A 21,633-nucleotide genomic window follows, 5' to 3' on the forward strand; every position below is an offset into this window, starting at 1 on the left:
CCCTAACTTCAGGGGAAAATCCCTACCTGGGGAAACAACCTTTCTCAGAGAGGTGACCTTGGTTAAAACACATAGTGCCAAGAAGGTGAGCAAACATATTAAGAACAGTATGCCATATATGCCAGGTCCCTTGAAACAGCAAGGATGGACCGGCTCCCAGCAGTTAGAAAAACGAATGAATTAGTCTACTATACATAACCTACCCACAAAAATTCCAAATATTTGTTCCATATGCAACTTATGGCATATATTTGTTATTTCTGGCAAAAGTGGGAAACTGAAGCACTGTACACGGGAGGCACTTCTGCAGCTTCCTGGATGGCAAATGGATGTAATTCTAAGATCACAGTTCTCAGCAAGTACCTCAACAGGCTTCACTGGCTACTTCCCTTCTCAAAACAGTTCATTATTAAAAGATACTGGCTCCATCCAATGTCCTCAAGCAACTACATATTAAAACCTGCTCTCTCAGTTTCCGACTGTCTCATGTGGGGAGCCGATATAGGATTAAGCCTCGGACTGACCAGTTGGCAAAGTCACAAACAAGTCACAGCTTAGAGGGCACAGTCCTCTTAGCATAATTAGGCTTGACCTTATAACACTCCCCAGATCTTATCTGGGAAGCTAATGGGCTGAGGGAAGTGCAGGAAGTGGCCAAAACAAGTGAAACTCACAAGAACTGTGTAAGTATGGTAACCACTACCTTGTTTACCTCTGACTATAAAATAAAGGCTCAGCTTGCCTCGTGGATCTCTCTCTGTGGCCTCAGCCAGGCACAGGAAGATCCACAGAAACTAAAGAGAGCTAGAGAGTTCTGAACACTGTCTCCGTGTAAAACATTCTTCGCCAACTCCGTCCACACCTTTGGGAACCCCTGGACTGCTGGGCCTGGACCCCGGCACCCCAATATTTCCAAATTATCTCTTGTCTCTTCTCTTTCATTTGTGTGCGGCTCCTCTTCCAGATCCTGAACCCTGGACCACATGGGACGTGGAGGGAAGCATTTACAACACCCTCATGCCTTCTTCTACAGCATGGATTATTTAACAAAAACCAAAAAGACATTTTTTATTTTTCAGTTACGGTTGACATACAATGTTATTTTAGTTTCAGGTGTATAACCTTGTGATTAGACATTTAGGTAACTTGCGAAGTGATTGCCCTGATAAATCTAACACCCATCTGACACGATATGTAGCTATTACAATATTATTGACTACATTCCCTATGCTGTACTTTACATCCCCATGACTACTCTGTAACAACCAATTTGTACTTAACCCCTTCACCTTTTTCACCCATTCCCCTAACTCCCTCCTATCTGGCAATGATCAAAATGTTCTCTGTATCTATTAGTCTGTTTCTGTTTTGCATGCTTGTTTATTGTTTTTTAGATTCAATTGTTTGATAGATATTTACTGTCATTTTATTGTTCACATTTTTTATCATTTGTTTTTTCTTCTTCTTTTTAAAGAACCTTTAACATTTCATGTAATAATGATTCAGTGGTAATGAACTCCATTAGCTTTTTGTTGTCTAGAAAGTTCTTTATAGGTCCTTCAATTCTAAATGACAACTTTCCTGGGTAATCTTGGTTGTAGGTCCTTGCTGCCCGTCACTTTAAATATTTCTTGCCAGCCAAAACCGGTTTGGCTCAGTGGACAGAGCGTCGGCCTGTGGACTGAGAGGTCCCAGGTTCGATTCCGGTCAAGGGCATGTACCTGGGTTGCAGGCACATCCCCAGTAGGAGATGTGCAGGAGGCAGCTGATCGATGTTTCTCTCTCATCGATGTTTCTAACTCTCTATCTCTCTCCCTTTCTCTCTGTAAAAGATCAACAAAATATATTTTAAAAAATAAATAAATAAATATTTCTTGCCACCCCCTTCTGGCCTGCAAAGTTTCTGTTGAGAAATCAGCTGATAGTTTTATGTGAGCTCCCCTGTAGGTAACTAACTTATTTTCTCTTGCTGCTTTTAAGAATCTGTGTTTTATCCTTTTGCATTGTAATTATGATGTGTCTCAGTATGGGCCTCTTTGGGCTCATCTTCTTTGGGACTCTCTGGGCTTCCTGGACTTGTATGTCTATTTCCTTCACCAGGTTAGGGAAGTTTTCTGTCATTTTTTCAAATGGGTTCTCAACTTCTTGCTCTCTTCTTCTCCTTGCACACTCATGATATGAATGGTGGAATGCTAGAAGTTATCCCAGAAGCTTCTTACACCATCTTCATTTTTTTGGATTATTTTTCTTATTGCTATTCTGACTGGGTGTTTTTTGCTTCCTTATATTGCAAATCACTGATCTGATTCTTGGCTTCATCTACTCTACTGTTGATTACCTATAAATTATTCTTCATTTTAGTTAGTGTATCTGTTAGGTCTGATCAAATAATTGAATTCTAAACATCAGTTCCCTGGTGCACAAAATTCGTGCACGGGGGGGGGGGGCGCCCCTCAGCCCAGCCTGCACCCTCTCTCAGCCTGGGACCCTTTGGGAATGTCTGCCTGCCGGCTTAGGCCCAATTCCCCAAGCCGGCAGGTGGACATCCCTCTCACAATCCAGGATCCCTTGCTCCTTACCACCTGCCTGCTTGCTCCTTACAGCTTGGCTTGCTGCTGCTTACAGCCTGGCTTGCTGCTCCTTAGCGCTGCCGTGGAGGCAGGGGAGGTTCCCACCACTGCCTCTGCGCTCGCCGTGAGCCTGGCTTCTGGCTGAGCAGCACTCCACCTGTGGGAGCACACTGACCACTAGGGGGCAGCTCCTGCATTGAGCGTCTGCCCCTGGTGGTCAGTGTGCATTATAGCAACCTGTTCCGGTTGTTCCGCTGTAACAGTCGCTTAAGCTTTTATTATATAGATTAGGTCATCTGGAAAACCAAAATGGTGCCAGCATCCAGAGACAAGAGGAATCAGAGACTTCAAAGGACTCTGGGTGGGCTTTTTGTGGGTGGAGAATTCTCTGGGCAGGTCCAGAGGCGAAGGATAATGGTCTTAGCAAGTGGAATGTAGTATAAGCAAAAGGGAATGTCGACTGTGAAGAGGTCTAAAGGTCAGTACCCAGGGGAGGGATCCCTTCCCCCTAATGCACAAATTTCATGCACCGGGCCTCTAGTTAACTCATAATTCTTTAGCCCTTTTGGCCTCGTGCATTCCTTCTCCAGGGACCCTAAAAGTATCCTTCACACTGACTGGCTCATTTGAATGGTTTCCATGACTGTTTTTGTTTTGCTTATGTTTTTATTGATTTTAGAGAGAGGAAGGGAAAGGGATAGAGAGATAGAAACAGAGAAACATCTATCAGCTGCCTCCTTTAAGCCCTCTACTGGGCAGCGAGCCCACAACCCATGGGCATGTGCCCTTACCTAGAATCCATCTGGTGACCTCTTGGTTTACGGGTCGACGCTCAACCACTTAGCCATACCAGCAGGGTTCCATGTCCATTTTCATGCTGTTTAAGTTCTAAGTGTCTTCAGCATCCCTATAACCATTGTTTGAACTCTGTATCTGGTAGCTTACTTGCCTCCATTTCATTTAGGTTTTTTATTTTTTTCCTGGAAACGTTTCCTGTCCTTTCATTTGGGGTTTCTTTGTCTCCAAACTTTGGCTGCTTCCCTATGCTTCTGTCTATGTACTAGGTAGAGCTGCTACGTGCCTTGGACTTGGTAGAGTGGCTGTGTATAGTAGGTGTCCTGTAGGGTTCAGTGGCACAGCCTCCCAGTTCACCTGAGCTGGGTGCTCCAGGTACGTCCATGTGGGCACTGTCCTGTTGTAATTGAGCCTTGGTTGCTGCTGGCATCACTGGGAGGAACTGACCCCCGGCCAGATCAACTGCGAGGACCTGCTGTAACTACAGCAGAGGTGCTGCTGTGCAGAAACTGACCCTTCAAAGCAGGACTTGCTTCAGTGGGCTTTGGTGCTCAGGAAGTCTGCCCTTTGAGTGTGTCAGTACAGCATGGATTCTTAACCATGGGCACAAAACCCACCCAGAACTTGAGGCTCAAACAACCTCTGAAACTTATGCGAAATTCTGTGCATCAATGGCTGTGCATCTAGAACCATCTAGGGAAATGGTTCTATGGCTTACACCAAATTCTCTAAGGGGAAGGGGATCTGAAGAGATTAACAGCTGAATGAATGAATGAATGAATATATGAAAGGGCTGGAAAGATCCGATAGAAGTGTCGTACAAAAAAAAAAAAATGGGAACCACTCTTACTCCATCCACCAAGCATATTTTCAAGACACAGAAATCAAGTTTAACCAAAGGTTAAATCCAAGGCAGTCAGAAGTCCTGTGTTCTAGTTTCAGCTCTATCAAGAAACAGAAGTCATTTCACGCGAAGCGCGAGTTCAAAAACTGAAAAAGCAGTCTGGGTCCTTTCGCACCCCTCCTTTCAGAGACATCCCTAGTCAGAAGCCGGCCTGGCGGGGAAAGCGTCACTCTCAGAAGACCCCTGGATCACCAATTGCCCCCGTTCCTCTGCCCACCGGGAAAAGGATTTACCCCGGAAGCAAACCCTTCGTCCCCTACACTCCCACTCCTGTGCCCTCAGACCTCGGACCCCTCCGGCGTCCCCCACTCACCTGGCCGTAGCCGTCCACCTGGCAGCCGTCAGCACCTACAAGAGACCGGCAGCAGCTCCCACCGCCAAGTCCAGCTCAGCTCTAAGTCGATTGGTCAGCGTCTCTGTGCGTCACTCCCGGCGCCGTCCACGGGCCAATCAAAAAGCGCCTCCTCCGGCAGGCAAGCGGAAGCAAGACATTCAGAGAAGCCGCTCCGCCATCTTGGAAAAGGGCAAGACACTCGTGCCTCGCTCTACAAAATCGTAGTTCCTCAGAACATACTTTTCTCCACGTTCACCGCTAAACGTTTCCGCTTTAGAAAACCCCGGCGCCAGCCGGACTGTTTTCTAGGCGCAGCCAGGACGCCTCAGGTGCACTCTCTGATCCAACATGACGTCCGCCCGCTTCAGTGGGAAGTTCCTCTCATCACCTTAGTTACAGGGAAGCGAGAACGATGACGTATGGCCCCGGAAGAAGGGGTGGCCCTGCGCAGAGGAAACTGAAGCCGGCCGGAAAGAGGCGTCAGCGCGCGGGAAAGGGTGGGCCGGGACGGAAGGAGTGTGGGGGCGGTGAGTGTGGGGACCCCTGCGCGCGCACCCATGTGTGGAGGCAGGTCTCTGGGTCTAGTTAAGATTCATCGTGCCTTTTGCCTCGTTGCTGCAGAGGGAGCAAGATGGGTCACCGGCCACTCTACTGGAGCCATCCGGGGAAATTCGGCCAGGGTTCTCGTTCTTTTTTCCCCCCAAACATATTTTATTGATTTTTTACAGAGAGGAAGAGAGGGATAGGAGTTAGAAACATCGATGAGAGAAACATCCATCAGCTGCCTCCTGCACACTCCCTACTGGGTATGTGCCCGCAACCAAGGTACATGCCCTTGACCGGAATCGAACCCGGGGCCCTTGAGTACGGAGGCCCACGCTCTAGCCACTGAGCCAAACTGGTTAGGGCAGGGTTCTCGTTCCTGACGCGTCTGCTCAAACCGGAGGGTCTGATCCGGAAATATGGCCTCAACCTGTGCCGCCAGTGTTAACATCAGTACACGAAGGACTTAGGTTTCATTAAGGTGGACTCAGTGAACTTGCATGAATGGGTCATTCAAGACATCTACCTGAAGACAGAATGCTATTTCTTTTTACGTGTAAAAAAAAAAAAAACTTAAAATATTAAAAAGAAAAGATTCATCATAAATTCCACAGGTTTGGTTCTGCTTCATCACGTGAAAAGGTTTCCTCCTTGCTCGCCCTGATGGCTGCGCTAGAAGTACAGCTCCTCTTGGCATTTCTATCCCTGTCGCCCTAGAGGCGGTGAATAGTTGGGGATTGTCATAGTCAAGCACTTTAGGGGACGAAGTAAACCTCCTAACTACGCAGAGCGCAACTTCCACAGGCACCAAAAACGGTTTTACACCTTTTTATATGAGGCAACAAGGAGGTTAAGCTTATTGATCTGTGTTGGGGTCCAGCCCCAGCAGGTCCAGGTGATCCCGAAGGTGTGGACGGAGAAGGAATGACAGGGAGACAGCAGTGTTCAGTTGATCAGCATAGCCAGGTTCTCCCTTTATTGTCCTGTTACATCTGTATTTATACCAGTTGATCCTATAAGCATGCCTCTATAATCACACATGGTATGTTTTGGGTAACCTTCTACAGTTCCTTGTTTTATTTCCATAGTTTCTTATCTGACCTTTGCCAAAAATCCTGTCTCTATTTAGTTCTGTTGATTTTAATCTTGTCTAGGTTAATCTCTGTGTTCCATTATAAGGGCTATTCCAAGGTCACTGCTCTACTGATAAGCTACAAGGAAGTGACTGAAGGAGATTATCCTACCCAGTAAAGGTTATGTCCTCCCAGCCTCGCTGCTTGCCTTCCCTGGGACTGTCCTGTGTCGGTGGGTCTCCAGGGATATAGGCTTTGGTGCTTTCCCTGGTGGGCAGACCCCTGGGGATGTGGGCCCAACAAGTCCCAAATTTATTGCCAACAGCCTTAGTCCAAGTTCTTCATAAGTAGTACATGGTATTTCTGTAACACTAGGGGGTTTTACTGATTTATTCTCTTCCTTAGTCCTGTTAATCCCTAACTCCAGGGAAAAATCCTCACCTGGGGAAACAACCTTTCTCGTGGAGGTGGTCCTGTTTAAAACACATAGCGCTAAGAGGGGGAGCAAACATATGCCATATACGCCAGGTCCCTTGAAACATAAGCTGTGCACATGTTTCTTCCCTGCAGCAACTGTGTCAAGCAGCAAGGGTGGACCGGCTTCCGGCAGATCTGACCCAGAGATATGTAGCCTCTCTGTAGCCTGTAAAACTAAGCAAAACTATATAAACTTAAAATTATGCTTAGAACATATCTAGGCATCCAAGAATTACGATTAATTAGCCCGATTTGATATTACGAGGTTTAAAATTCATTTAAGTCGATGTACTATGAAACAATTACTGTTAATATAAAAAATTTGTCAGAATAATTATTCAGTTTTGTTGAGCAAGTTTACATTTCCATGTTCCTAAAACATTATGTAAGGGTAATGTTAGTTCATTTGATCATTACACTTCTATAAATTTAGGAGATTCAAATTAATTATTCTCTCAGTAAGGGAATGAGCTCAAATAAAAGACATGTATTATACTTTACATTGAGGAAAGACATAGGTGTGTTTTGTTAGTCAAACATTAAGTATAACTTGGCCAAGATTTGCTTTAATTCTTGCACCTAGATTCTGTACTAGAAATTTCTGTAAGAAGGCTTCTTTTAAAAAAAAAAATCTAGCACATTTAAAGTATTAGAAGTTTAACTTCCTTATTTTCTGGGAATTTAAGGAACAGGTAATTTATATAAGTGTATTTATCTTCATAAGCCAATCAGACAGAGCCCCTTTAAGAGATGTACTAATCTGATTTCATGTTCTTCAGCAACATGATTTCCCTGGTTTTATCAGGTGAATCCATTGGGATGTTGGTGAAACCTCCAAAATTGTTAAAAGTTTCAAAAAGGAAACATGGCCTTCATACAAACATAAGATGAGAACATGTCAAAGCTTCTACAGCCCTAACCGGTTTGGCTGAGTGGATAGAGCGTCAACCTGTGGACTCAAGGGTCCCGGGTTCAATTCTGGTCAGGGGCATGTACCTTAGTTGGGGACACATCCTCAGTAGGGAGTGTGCAAGAGGCAGCTGATCAATGTTTCTCTCTCATTGATGTTTCTAACTCTCTATCCCTCTCCCTTTCTCTCTGTAAAATCAATTTTAAAAAAAAATGCTTCTACATAACTCATTCATTTAAAAGTGGACCAGTAAGGATGTTCAAATTGGTTCAAAGAAAATTTTGATTTATAGAGACATACTGTCTACCATGCAAAATTCATTTTCATTGTTGTGAACAGGAAACATTTGCATTATTATGCAAAGAAAACAACTGTATTATCCAATTCCTGTAAAGTTGATTTCTATTTCTCAAAAGTTGTAAAACAGTTTAGTCAAAGAGAAAGACACGCATCTCCTGCCGGGAGCCAGTCCATCCTTGCTGTTTCAAGGGACCTGGCATATATGGCATATGGTTCTTAATATGTTTGCTCACCTTCTTGGCGCTGTGTTTTAACCAAGGTCACCTCTCCGAGAAAGGTTGAATCCCCAGGTAGGGATTTTCCCCTGTGCCGGGGTCGAACCCCAGCAGGTCCAGGGGTCCCCAAAGGTGTGGACGGAGTTGGCGAAGAAGGAATGACATGGAGACAGCGTTCAGTTGATCAGCATCCTTGCCAGGATCTCTAGCCACGTTCTGGTCTCGATCTCCAGAGAGGTTCTGCTTCAGATCTCCAGCCAGGTTCTGTGTGAGATCTCTAGCCAGGTTCGGTCACCAGGTTCTAGTCAGGTTCTCTTGCCATATTTCTGTAGTCAGGTTCAGTCCAGGATCTTTTGCCATGTTCTCTCCAGCGAAGTCCTTCTGTCTCTAGAGAACGTTCTGTGTAGGTTCTGTGCCTAGGCTCTGTCTCTCTTGGTCCTGTCTTCCAAGCCCTGTCTCCTAAGTTGTGTTCTGAGTTCTGTCTCTTTCTGTCTTGTTACATCTGTATTTATACCAGTTGACTCAATCCCATCAATCTCTATTACAAAGGTTAGGGCGTTTCTTATCTCCATTCCAGGGAGAAAAGATTATGTAGTTTAAGCATGATTGTTCGTAGTTAAAGGGATTAATTACCCGCCTGGCACTTAGTTGAGGGGTTTTATTCCCTCCCTAACTTCAGGGGAAAATCGCTACCTGGGGAAACAACCTTTCTCGGAGAGGTGACCTTGGTTAAAACACATAGTGCCAAGAAGGTGAGCAAACATATTAAGAACAGTATGCCATATATGCCAGGTCCTTTGAAACAGCAAGGATGGACCGGCTCCCGGCACCCCTGAAGTTAGGGAGGGAATAAAACCCCTCAAGTAAGTGCCAGGCGGGTAATTAATCCCTTTAACTACGAACAATCATGCTTAAACTACATAATCTTTTCTCCCTGGAATGGAGATAAGAAACGCCTTAACCTTTGTAATAGAGATTGATAGGATTGAATCAACTGGTATAAATACAGTTGTAACAAGACAGAAACACACAGAACTCAGAACAAGACAGCAAGAGACAGAACTCAGACAGGGCTTGGAAGACAGGACCAAGAGAGACAGAGCCTAGGCACAGAACCTACACAGAACGTTCTCTAGAGACAGAAGAACTTCGCTGGCGAGAGCATGCCGGAGGATCCTGGACAGGGACTGGCCTCGGAGCCTGGAGGCGGAGCCTGGCGAGAGAGCATGGCAGGGATCCTGGACTGAACCTGACTGCGGAGATTGGCAAGAGAACCTGACCAGGACCTGGCCACAGAACCTGGCTGGAGATCCGAAGCAGAACCTCTCTGGAGATCGAGACCATTCCTTCTTCACCGACTCGGTCCACACCTTTGGGGAACCCCTGGACCCGCTGGGGCAGGACCCCGGCTTATGGCGCCCGAACAGGGTTCCCCTAGGTAAGCCCCCCGCACTCGGGACGGATAGGACTCCACCGTAGGAAGAGGGTGGATAGTCTTCGCCGACTCCGTCCACACCTTTGGGAACCCCTGGAACAGGATTCCCCTAGGTAAGCCCCCCCATTGAGAACCCCCACATTCGGGACGGATAGGACTCCACCAGGGTGCTGCAAACCCCCCTACAGAGGATAAGTAGGGTAAGAAGGTGGATAGTACAGAACTTAGATTGAGAAGATGTGCCATACTGAGTCCAAAGAAAGAAGACTCTGTATTGATCTTTACATTAAGAAGATGTGCCATACTGAGTCTAAAGAAATAAGACTCTGTATTGATCTTTTAACACATATGCTTGCTAGCAGAGGAATTAAGGTTACTCCCAGTCAGACAGAACATTTTATACAAGAAGTATGTCCATGCTTTTCTGAGGAAGGAAAGGTAAATGTAATGGCATGGGAGAAGGTAGGCCCAAGGAGCCTCATCCTTAACCCCACTGCAGCCTTTCTACCCTGGGAAAGTGCAGGATTGGCAAGCTCTCCCTGGGATGATAGATCAGGACTCAGGTAATAGTGGAAAGTGCCAATCCTACTCTTAAAATGGATATAAGAGAGCATTTGAGGTTTTTCTTTTTAATGCTTGCTTTTAAAAAATAAAAAAGGGGGAATTTGCCGGGAGCCGGTCCATCCTTGCTGTTTCAAGGGACCTGGCATATATGGCATATGGTTCTTAATATGTTTGCTCACCTTCTTGGCGCTGTGTTTTAACCAAGGTCACCTCTCCGAGAAAGGTTGAATCCCCAGGTAGGGATTTTCCCCTGAAGTTAGGGAGGGAATAAAACCCCTCAAGTAAGTGCCAGGCGGGTAATTAATCCCTTTAACTACGAACAATCATGCTTAAACTACATAATCTTTTCTCCCTGGAATGGAGATAAGAAACGCCCTAACCTTTGTAATAGAGATTGATAGGATTGAATCAACTGGTATAAATACAGTTGTAACAAGACAGAAACACACAGAACTCAGAACAAGACAGCAAGAGACAGAACTCAGACAGGGCTTGGAAGACAGGACCAAGAGAGACAGAGCCTAGGCACAGAACCTACACAGAACGTTCTCTAGAGACAGAAGAACTTCGCTGGCGAGAGCATGCCGGAGGATCCTGGACAGGGACTGGCCTCGGAGCCTAGAGACAGAGCCTAGCGGGAGAACATGGCAAAAGATCCTGGACTGAACCTGACTGTGGAGATTGACAGGAGAGCCTGACTAGAACCTGGTGACTGAACCTGACTGGAGTACCTGGACAGAACCTCTCTGGAGAGCCTAAGCAGAACCTCTCTGGAGATCCAGACCAGAACTTGGCTGGAGATCCTGGCTAGGCTGCTGATCAACTGAACGCTGTCTCCGTGTCATTCCTTCTTCGCCGACTCCGTCTACGCCTTTGGGAACCCCTGGACCTGCTGGGGTTGGACCCCAGCAATCTCCTAACGATCACATCACTCCATAGGGTCCTTTTAAAAATGCCCAGTATTACATAGAAACTTCTCTTTTGACTATTTCAAAATCTTCCACAATTCTCCTGAGGTATGATACATTGTGTATAATCTACATTCTATATATTAGGCTTATACTTCTGTAACATCAGATTCATATTTTCAACAACATGCTGGATATCTTGATATTCTCGGGTATCTCAATCTTGTTATGTCCTAAACTAAATTCATATTTCCCCCCTAGACTAACTTGCCTCTTGTATTTTCTACTTCGCTTAGAGACACTATTCTCCCAGTTACTCAGCCTGAAGCTAGAGTTATCCTTGGCCCCTCCTTTGATAGGGTTCAGGACACACTACCCCAAAATATGGCACCTAGGCATATTGAATTTTTAACCTGGAGGAATTTGAGAAATGATAGATATAAGGAAGGACTCTGAGTTTTGAATAAGTGGAATCATATGGTACATACTCTTTTTTGTTTGGCATCTTTCACTCAACATAATCCTTTTGAGACTCATCCATGTTGTTGTGTGGATCAGTAGTTCATTTCTTCTTCAGTGAATAAGTTCACATTTAAAGTTAAATAACACTGACTTTTTTAAAAAAAATCTGGAGTCTAAGATCCAAGAGAGAAAAGTATGTCTTGCTTTTCTAGACATACTGCGGCAGTGTATCATTGATCATCTATTTGCACCTGCTCAAAATATAAACTGCTGGAGTATTTCTCAATGTCAGATGCTAACACACATGTGATGAACACAGTAAGTCCTTGGGAAGAGCAATGAATAAGTACTTTCCTCTTCATTCCCATTTATAATACACACTCTGGCCGAGGCCGGTTTGGCTCAGTGGATAGAGCGTCGGCCTGCGGACTGAGGGGTCCCGGGTTCGATTCCGGTCAGGGGCATGTACCTGGGTTGCGGGCATATCCCCAGTGGGAGATGTGCAGGAGGGAGCTGATCGATGTTTCTCTCTCATCGATGTTTCTGGCTCTCTATCTCTCTCCCTTCCTCTCTGTAAAAAATCAGTAAAATATAAAAAATAAGAAAATATAATACACACTCTGTCCACTTCAATTCAATAAGCTTTGAATATATAAGATAGGACCAGTTCCTAAAATTTCAGGATTGCCATATTATAATAGGTAAACCATTTCATTGGTATCTCAGTTTCCCTAGTCTCTAAATCGGTTTAAGTTATTGTTATCCATATTCTCTAAAAAACCTGTGGAACTTTTTAAAGGACGGGTTTAAAGTAATAAAAAATAAAAACCAGGGCTGAAATTGACTATTCTACTAAGAATTATTTTGAAATCAGAAGGAAAAATGATAAGGATTCCACGAATCCTCAACTAATAGGCTGTGTTCTGTATGTTTGGAACTAAAAGCACACTTTCCTGTGGAAATACCAATAATTCTAGTAAAGAGATAACACATTCTGGGTATGTCACAACCTGTCTTAATTAAGGGAGGGAGGAGGGAATGCGAGCTCCAGTAAGAGGCAAGTAAAAGGTGATATCCATTGGGTGCCCTGTGGGGTAAGGAAGGCTAGAGTGAATGAACTACCCTATTGGCACCCTAGAACTACAATCCCCAGAATGCCGCAGTGCAGGCTCACTTAAGGGCTCTAGGCACTGCAGGATCGGCAGCCGGGGTACTCTGGCTCACCTGCGTTCATGGCTTCTCCTTGCAAGGCGGTAATTGTTCCCGGGAACGGAGGCGTGGATATTGCGGCCCACGGATGGTACTGCTGGGTGAAGAAGAGGCTGCATCAGGTAAGAGACGCCTCGCTGCGCTGGGAAATCAGCCTGGAGCTGGAGGGGACGGAAGGGATGGAGGACTGAAATTCGAACGTGTCTCCCCATTCCTCCTCAACCCCAAACCCTGTGTATTTTCATTTCTCCCCTTTGCTACACTTCTTCACTTTGATAAAACTCCCTGGAGGATTTCTCTGAGGGCTTAGCCGTTAAGAGTACAAGGCACCACCTCCTGGAACTGCAGAGACCGAGTCCCTTCCCCCTCCCTGTATCTGCTGCTGCTTCAGATTTGGAAGTTCCCATAAAGTTTTACAGCTGTTCCCTTTGCTCCCTGGCTCAGATTCTTTAAAATTCAACATGTAATATTAATGAATGTATACAAAGGATATATGTGACAGGTATGTGAATTATGAATCCTAATGTCTATGCCCATGCTTCCTCTTGTTCTACCGGGAACGCTCTGTCTCTGGATACCTGCATGGTTTTTTCCTCCTGAGAATCCATCATCAAACTAAAATCTAGAACATTACCAATAGAAGCCATCTGTGTGCTCCCATCCCATTTCCCTGCCATCCTGATTTTATTTTCATTTGCTCCTCTTTTTAAAGTACTTTTGCAACCTCTATATGTATCTTTTAAACACATATTGTTTAATTTGGCCTCTTTGTGAGCTTTAAAGAAATGGCATTCTACTGTAGGTTGTCTTGTACATCTTGTTGTTGTTTTTTTCAACTCTCTTCCATAACCAGACAATAAGATTACTTCCTGGGTTGCTGACCTCTAGAGCTCTGAAGTAAGTTTCTAGAATAAAATACCTGGTCTGTGGCTGAAAACCATGGCTGGAGCTGCCGAAGAGGATGGGATCTCCAACCTTCTGTTCCACATTTTATCTGCTCCCTGGCACACAGTCTGTTTGGCTCCAGGTCATTCTGTCTAGAACACATTCAATCATACCCTCTCTACAGATATAAGCATTTCTATATAGACACCTACAGAGCTGGCTAGATATAGAATAACAGACACATGATGTTTATGAGGATTGTATATTCATATGTAATCCTGTAGTGCTTAACCCACTTCATTTCATAACATAAGCAAACACTTATTGAATAAAGATCATATCAGGTGTCTCATTTCTTATTAGCAAAGTATTAGTTGTAATGAAGCTGTTTATTATAGCTTTTTTTCTCCCCTTCATGTCATAGATACCTGGTTTCCAGTGTTTGGCTAAAAACATGCCTGACCCAAGTGAGTAATAGCTTCATCTTGTTGGGTTTTGATCTTGCATTTTCCTGGTAGAGAACAAGTAGAGCAGCCTAAGAGAATACATATCTAAGAATGAATGATCACAAGTAGTCTGGGGAGGAGGGTATATAAAAAAAAATTAATAGACAATTCTAGTAAGGACCAAGAAAAGCACTTGGGCCCTGTCCAGGTGGCTCAATTGGTTGGAGCATCATCCTGTACACCAAAAAAAGGTTACAGGTTGGAGGTTGGATTCCCAGTCAGGGCATATACCTTCAATCCCTGGTCAGGGCATGTATGGGAGGCTACTGATCGATGTTTCTCCCACCCCCCTTCTTCTCTCTCTAAAACCAATAAAAACATATCCTTGGGTGAGGATTAAAAAAAAAGGAAAAAAATAAAAGTACTCGGACTTGGTAAAATTTAATTTTTAACTTTGCAAGCAACTTGACTTTCCCTTCTATAAATCAACAGTTATTTCCAGGCAAAATTTATGGGTGTTCCACTTGAGGCAGAGATAGGATAAAATTTTACAGCATCTATGAGATCCTAATATTTAAAAAGTATAACAATGACACTTTTGTTCTGAGTTTAGCTATGACTTGTCTTAGGAATTTCCGTTTTGAAAAGAAATAATGTACAAATTTGAGAGAGAACATTGTCCTTTATTTTAAGTTGGAAAATTTAAAACTTCAGAGTTCTATAATTTATTATCTCCTCTTACAAGAAAATGGTAAAAAATAAAAACAAAACTACAGATTTCTTTCCAACAGCAACATGCAACTGTCTCTATTAAAATGGCTCCATTGCCACTGTGATCCTGAAGTTTTAAAGTTGTGAACTGCTGAGTAGTCATCTATTAGAAAGGCGGGCAGCATTCGATGAAAGCTGTCCCTATCAAATGACAGACTCTTTCTTTACCCTGAACCTTAGTTACAGCTCGAGAGAGCATCTGGCTGCCCTTCATGGAGACAGAGCTGCATTGTGATGACAGGACCATCATCATAGGCCACAGTTCCGGGGCCATCGCGGCCATGAGGTGCGATCCTTGTTGAATTATCACCCAGTGTGGGCTCCAACCGTCTTCTTGGGAAATACCTTGTGTATATCTGGTTTCCACTGTAGAGGAAATTCCTAATGCTGACCTCAAAAGGGGAACCATAATTTATTGAAATCCTTCCTGGTTTGGTTAGTGGATTAAAACCTTTTTTTTTTTTTTTTTTTACTGGGACCCAGTGATCTTTTAAAAACATTAGTGGCTCCATCCCCAGCTGCTGCCCATCCCTTCAGAAAAACTCCTAGGCCTTTAAGGCTCTGAGTAGCTCCGATGTCATCTCTACCTTCACTGCCCCCAGCCTGGTTTACAGACCTTATTGTAGTTCCTTAACATGCTTAGTGTGCGCCTACCTTAGGCCCGTACTTGCTCTTGTTCTACCTGGAACTCTGTCCTTAGATACCTGCATGGTTTTCTCCTCCTCTTCAGGCTCTGCTCGAATATTCCCTTTCAGTGAGGCCTCTTCTAATCACTCCATTTGAAACAACCACCTCACTTCACTGGCTCCTATTCCCTGTAAATCTTACTAAAGGCCCGATGCACGAAATTCGTGCAAGGGGCTCGTCCCCTTCCGCCATCACTGCTACTGCCTCTTGCTTGGCCCCCACCCACCATGGTGGCGCCTCTGTCTCAGCCCCTGCTGCTAAGGCTTCATCTGGAAGGATGTCTGGTCTAATTAGCATATTACGCTTTTATTATTATAGATTATCCCCCTTATTATCTATACAATTTTTCACCATCTGATATCCTGTTTATTTCTTGTCTGTCTCCTGCCAATAGGATGTAAGATCAATGAGGGTGGACTTTGTTCACTCTCCCTCTAAAACCCCACTGTCTAGAAGAGTGTCTGGCATATGGTCGGTGTTCAGTAAATATTTGTTAGTGGTTAGAGGCTGTTACTCCTTCTCTCCTTAAACCCCCCATCCTTAGGATTCATGGGCATGTTCCTGATGATCACCAAAGAACATTACATCTCTCCCTTTAGGGTTGTAACGCCTAGGGCAGTGGTTCTCAACCTTCCTAATGCCGCGACCCTTTAATACAGTTCCTCATGTTGTGGTGACCCCCAATTTCATTGTTACAAATTGAACATAATTAAAGCATAGTGATTAATCACAAAAACAATATGTAATTATATATGTGTTTTCCAATGGTCTTAGGCGACCCCTGTGAAAGGGTCGTTCGACCCCCAAAGGGGTCGCGACCCACAGGTTGAGAACCGCTGGCCTAGGGGTTGGGGACTTAGCTGGTGGAATAAGCCTGTTCGGGTTGGGTTTCTTCCATATTTGCCAGGCTGAATGACAAAGGATTGTGGTTTTTATTCATCTGGTGTCATCCCAAGCAGTCCTTCAGGATGTCACATGAATTGCATGTCAAAGAATTTTGCCAATTCCATAACCTTTCAGCCACACTAATCAAAGCTACAAGAATAATAATGCTTTGCAATATGGAGCTACAGAATTATGGTATAGTCAGTGTTTATAAGCTGCCAGGGCTTGTCTGGAAAATGAAGAAATCCCTTTATGCCGAAATCTGTACCAACTCAAGGCCAACTGAATTTTTCTCAGGCCATTGGCTAATAAAGGTGTGCCTTCTTTTAAAGATCCCTGTAACCGATTGCAGGATTGTGAGCAACCTTCCAAGAACTAACTTCTAAAGTTAAGGTAGGCAGAGAAAAATAGATACAAAACCATGGGGGATTGTAGAGGATGGACAGTGACACAGAGGACCACCCCACACATTACTTGTTAATCACAAAGGGGAAATAATGTCTTTACAATGGAAGGATTTGATGGATATCACCCTTAAGCAATTACCAACTTGCGTGCCACAGCAGGCACACTGGTGTGCCACAAGAATTTTTGAAACATGCAATACCTGACTAGTTAAGAGCACCGATCTCTTTTTCCTGAGATTGTCAGATAAAAACAAAACACAAAACAGCCAACATAATAGCCATCAGGTGACAATGAATCAAAATCATGCTTTTTTTGGTCAGATTGGCAAAAAGTATGTATTTTTTGTGTGCAACAGTATCTTAGTAATTAGTTTATGTGTGCCATGATAAAAAAGGTTGAAAATTGCTGCCTTCAGAGCAAGTAACCAAAGTTAATCTCAGCAATAATGGCACCAATAGGCTTCAGTTGCCTCTGATGGATGAACTGGGAGATTCACAATATCACCTATGTAGTATTCTTGCCAAAAATGTCTAACCTCAGTGAGGAAACAGGTAAATTCAGGTTAGGGGATAATGTATAAGACAACTGCCCTAAATTTTTAAAAACTGTTGATGTTATTGAAAACAAAACATTTAGCGTTAGCTGGTTTGGCTCAGTGGCTAGAGCATTGGCCTGCAGACTGAAGGGTCCCAGGTTCGATTCTGGTCAATGGCACATGCCCACAGTTGCGGGCTCGATCCCATGTGGGGCTTGCAGGAGGCAGCTAATCAATGATTCTCTCTCATCATTGATGTTTCTCTCTCTCCCTCCCTCTCTGAAATCAATAAAAATATATTAAAAAATTTTTAAAGTGACTGTCATGCAAACCAAATGCACTGTATGATCTTTGACTGGATCTAGAATTGAAAAAGCAGTTTTAAAGAGCATTTTTGGTACAATTGGGGGGAAAAGAGAGTTAATATGTTTCAATGTTAAATTATTCAGTGTAATAGCGGTACTGTGGTTGTATAAGAGGATAGCCTTAGTCTTAGGGATACATGCTGAAGATTTAGGGTGAAATGTGGCAAAATTAATGAATCTAGGTGCTTGTAATTCTAACTTTTCTGTAGGTTTGAACATTTTTCAAAACAAAACGTTGAAGAAAGAAGTTTAGGTCCATGCACAAAATACCAACCATAAATCTTTCCTGGCACTATGGCTCTTTGAAACTGTTATCATTCTCTGTCTTACCTTAGCCTAGTTTTTGAGGAAACTGTCTGCAAATAGTTAACTGTTTCCCAGGCACTATACTAGGCACCAGGGTCACAAAGATCAAGGTTCAGATGTGCCCTTAAGGAGCTGATGGTTTACACTGGGGAGATAGATATAACACTGAATACTAGTAAGTAATACAATGCAATGTGGAGTGTGTGGTAAAAGAGATACATTTCTGCTATTTACAATATTTCTTCTTCTTTTTTTTTTTTTTACAATATTTCTTAAAATAGTGTTAGGAGAGGTGGCATGCCTTTAAATGCAGATTCCTGGGCCCTGTTCCCAACCTTTAAAAATTTTTTAAAATGTATTTTTATTGATTTCAGAGAGAAAGGGAGAGAAACATCAATGATGAAAGAGAATCATTGATTGGCTACCTCTTGCACATCCCCCACTGGGGATCAAGCCTGCAATCTGGGCATGTGCCCTGTGATTCGAACTGTGACCTCCTGATTCTTAGGCCGACCCTCAACCACTGAGCCACACCTGCCGAGCTTCCCAACCTTTTGAATCATACTTTAGGACTGAGCCTGGAAATCTATGTGTTAATCAAGTAATGCTGATGCATACTAATGGTAGATTACACACACTGAAGAAAATGATTACGCTTTTATGTGTATTGGGAAAGGATTGCAGAAGAGGTTTGGACTACCTTGAAAAATGAGTAGAAACTCATCAAGTAACCATTGGGCTTGTAGTTCTGCAGTTTCCTTACTATTTCTCATATTAACTCCAATAGCATATAGCACATGCTTCTTGTAAGCTAAACCAAATGAGGCAAGTGGTTAACTGACTTTTTGGTGATCAGATTTAACATTAAATATTAGCTGACATCATTTCTCTCTCTTCAGGTATGCAGAAACACATCGAGTGTATGCGATTGTATTAGTGTCTGCATACACATCAGACTTAGGGGATGAAAACGAGCGTGCAAGTGGTAAGTTTGAAGGCAGAAACCCCAGAAGAGCCCTTCCTCTAGTCACAGGGCTGCTTGTTCAGGTTATAAAACAGCGTTGTCTTTTGGTTAGGCTTAAAAAAATCTAACGGCACATGAAAAATATTTACCACCCATCTTTAGCTATAAGTTTGGCACTTGGAGAGGTTGTAACCATTTCTAATCCATGGTCTAGAATTGAACCCTTGAGGCTGACTGTCTATGAGCCATCCTTCCCTTTCACACGTACCTATGATATCAAGCCCTACAGATCTGAAAACCACTTAGGCTCTGATTCTTTGTGTGTCTGCTACGGTCTTCACTAGATATTTCAGAATGGCTAGAATAGAAATTATCCATTGGCACTGATAGGTTATATATATGATAGGTTATATATATTTTTCTCCTTAGGCTACTTCAACCGCCCCTGGCAGTGGGAGAAGATCAAAGCCAACTGCCCTCACATTGTGCAGTTTGGCTCCACTGATGATCCTTTCCTACCCTGGAAGGAACAACAAGAAGTGGCAGATAGTTTGGAAGCCAAATTTTACAAATTCACTGACCGTGGCCACTTTCAGAAGACGGAGTTTCCCGAACTGATTGATGTGGTAAAGTCTATGCTGAAAGTATCAGCACAAAAAGAATGATTTCTGCTATTCTGCATACCAATATAGTAGAGCAATGATCAGATTATAATCATCATTTATAAATCATCAAAAATGCCTAAAAAACAAACACAAGTGTCAATGTTCAAACTAAGTTACAAGTAGCATTTCCATTTTCCATAGAATCTATATCTTTCCAAATTGCTATGAATTAAAGCAGTATTTTCCTTATGATAAGGGACCGTAAGGACATGTTAACCATCCAAAGTGAGGCAGACACAAATGGAACCCAGGTTTCCTGATTTCCAGCCCAGATTAAAACTAAATAAATTTGATGTATAAGAGTTGTACCCCTCCTCTTTAAAGTAAAATTTGTTTTGTTGGAGAAAGAAAACATGACTAAAGGTCTAGAGTTCTGGCTTAGAGCCTAAAACACTAGCTGCTGTTTTGAGCTGGCCCAAGATATTAAACCCAGACTAGGGCCTTCACCTTTGACACCTTGACCCCCAACCCCCGGTCCTTCAAACAGGTTGAGAGACAATGAAATATAAGGATGCTAAGAGGCAGGGATCTGCAAGGGTTAGGCAGGGAGTATGAGAAGTCAACTTTATTTGTCTAAGACCACAGTTGGGAGGATAAGGGCTATGTGGAGAACTCATGTCATGTGGGAATGTGGCAAGGTGTGGCCAAATTTCGGATTTTTTTAGGAAAAAACTTTATACAATGGTTTTTATATTTAGGGAATATATATGTGCATATATATATATATATATATATATATATATATATTCCATATGTACATGAATTACGTGTACATACGGATTAGTTGGCAAGTACAGTGTAAATAAAAAATTTACAAACACTGCAACACACACAAAAGTCCAAGCCATTCATTTGTGGCCTCTGCCATAATTATTAACTTAGCCAGGTGCCTTAAAAGATTCCCTATAAAGCCTGAGAAATGAACATAATGTCAAAAGATAAAATCATGGAAACAATTTGGATTTTGTTACAGTCTTAATTATTTTTTAAAATAATCCTTCTGTTCCTCAAATTTTTATTCTGTAGAGTTCTTTTTAACTCCCATGGTTCTTTAGATCTCTTTCATTTCCCATTTTTCTTCTGATCATGATATATATTTAAAAAAACCTTTTCATTTCTCAACAATTTTTGCCTATTACGATCCCTAAATATTGCCTCAAACAACCATCAGCGCATTATTATAGGAAGTTCAACTGGACAGCACTGGAGTCTAGGGCATTGTATTTTATATTCTTCCCTGACCCACCATCTAATATGACTCAACTTGAAATTACTTAACTAGTTTGCTTAGTTGGTTATCGTAAAAATCATGGGTCCATAAAACTTACTCATCACCAAACTAAGATCAGAGAAGCTTCATGGAAGAATCCCACATAAACTACTTGTGTTAAGTCCGCAACCCGGGCATGTGCCCTGACTGGGAATCAAACCGTGACCCCCTGGTTCACAGGTCGACACTCAAACGCTGAGTCAGGCATGCTGGACAGAAACTTTATTTTATGTTTTTATTGATTTTAGAGAGGGAGAGGGAGAAACATTGATGAGAACCATCAATAAGCCATCAAATCAGATTCTCATGTTTGACTATATATACTAGTAGCTCATTATTAACCATAGCAAGGCCTTGCCAGACTCCAGGGAATATCTATTCTCAGGTGAGCAAAATACCTTATATTAAATGAAAATCAACTGTAAGGATTAGGACTTCACTCACAACTTGTTTTGGTGTTGTCACGAGTCTAGAGCCTCACTATTTGTTTTGGTCAAAGTTTACTCCTGTACATAAATATACATTTGTCATCGAAGGTGCTGTATTTTTAAATTGTCTCTTTTCTCCTTCAGTTAATTTTCAGAATTTAAAACATGCTATGAAAAAATGTTTAAAGAGAATCTTTATTCTAGTGAGGCAAAGGATACTTTTATGTTTTAGCCATTGATTGTAAGCTTTAAAAATAAATCTTTGGGGGAAAAAATCAAGACATAATGCAAAGTCTGTATTTAAAACTGGTTCCTGCTC

At 42.9% G+C, this 21,633-nt stretch overlaps 2 protein-coding genes and 1 pseudogene across 4 annotated transcripts in view; 2 read left to right on the forward strand and 1 right to left on the reverse strand.

The window, feature by feature from the left end:
• The window catches only part of SEC23B (SEC23 homolog B, COPII coat complex component), a 45,413-nt gene extending 40,450 nt beyond the window's left edge, over window positions 1–4,963 (reverse strand). For 2 of the 3 annotated variants that reach the window (XM_059705450.1, XM_059705448.1), the window contains exon 1: window positions 4,583–4,963. The gene's annotated coding sequence lies outside the window, so the exon portion shown is untranslated. Of the gene's footprint in view, window positions 1–3,361; window positions 3,386–4,582 lie in introns of those variants that run through there. The other variant, XM_059705449.1, reaches the window with a different exon arrangement.
• A 171-nt stretch (window positions 4,964–5,134) lies between these two features.
• Window positions 5,135–5,723, forward strand: LOC132240150 (small ribosomal subunit protein uS14-like; annotated as a pseudogene).
• Window positions 5,724–12,604: 6,881 nt separating this feature from the next.
• On the forward strand, window positions 12,605–20,915 carry RBBP9 (RB binding protein 9, serine hydrolase). The gene is made up of 5 exons (XM_059705451.1): window positions 12,605–12,821; window positions 14,009–14,051; window positions 14,982–15,087; window positions 18,887–18,972; window positions 19,381–20,915. The coding sequence occupies exons 1-5, from the start codon at window positions 12,723–12,725 to the stop codon at window positions 19,614–19,616; spliced, it is 570 nt and encodes a 189-aa protein (XP_059561434.1). The 5' UTR covers window positions 12,605–12,722; the 3' UTR covers window positions 19,617–20,915.
• The last annotated feature ends 718 nt before the right edge of the window (window positions 20,916–21,633 follow it).

This window comes from Myotis daubentonii, chromosome 8, assembly GCF_963259705.1.
Source record: "Myotis daubentonii chromosome 8, mMyoDau2.1, whole genome shotgun sequence".
NCBI classification, from domain to species: domain Eukaryota; kingdom Metazoa; phylum Chordata; class Mammalia; order Chiroptera; family Vespertilionidae; genus Myotis; species Myotis daubentonii.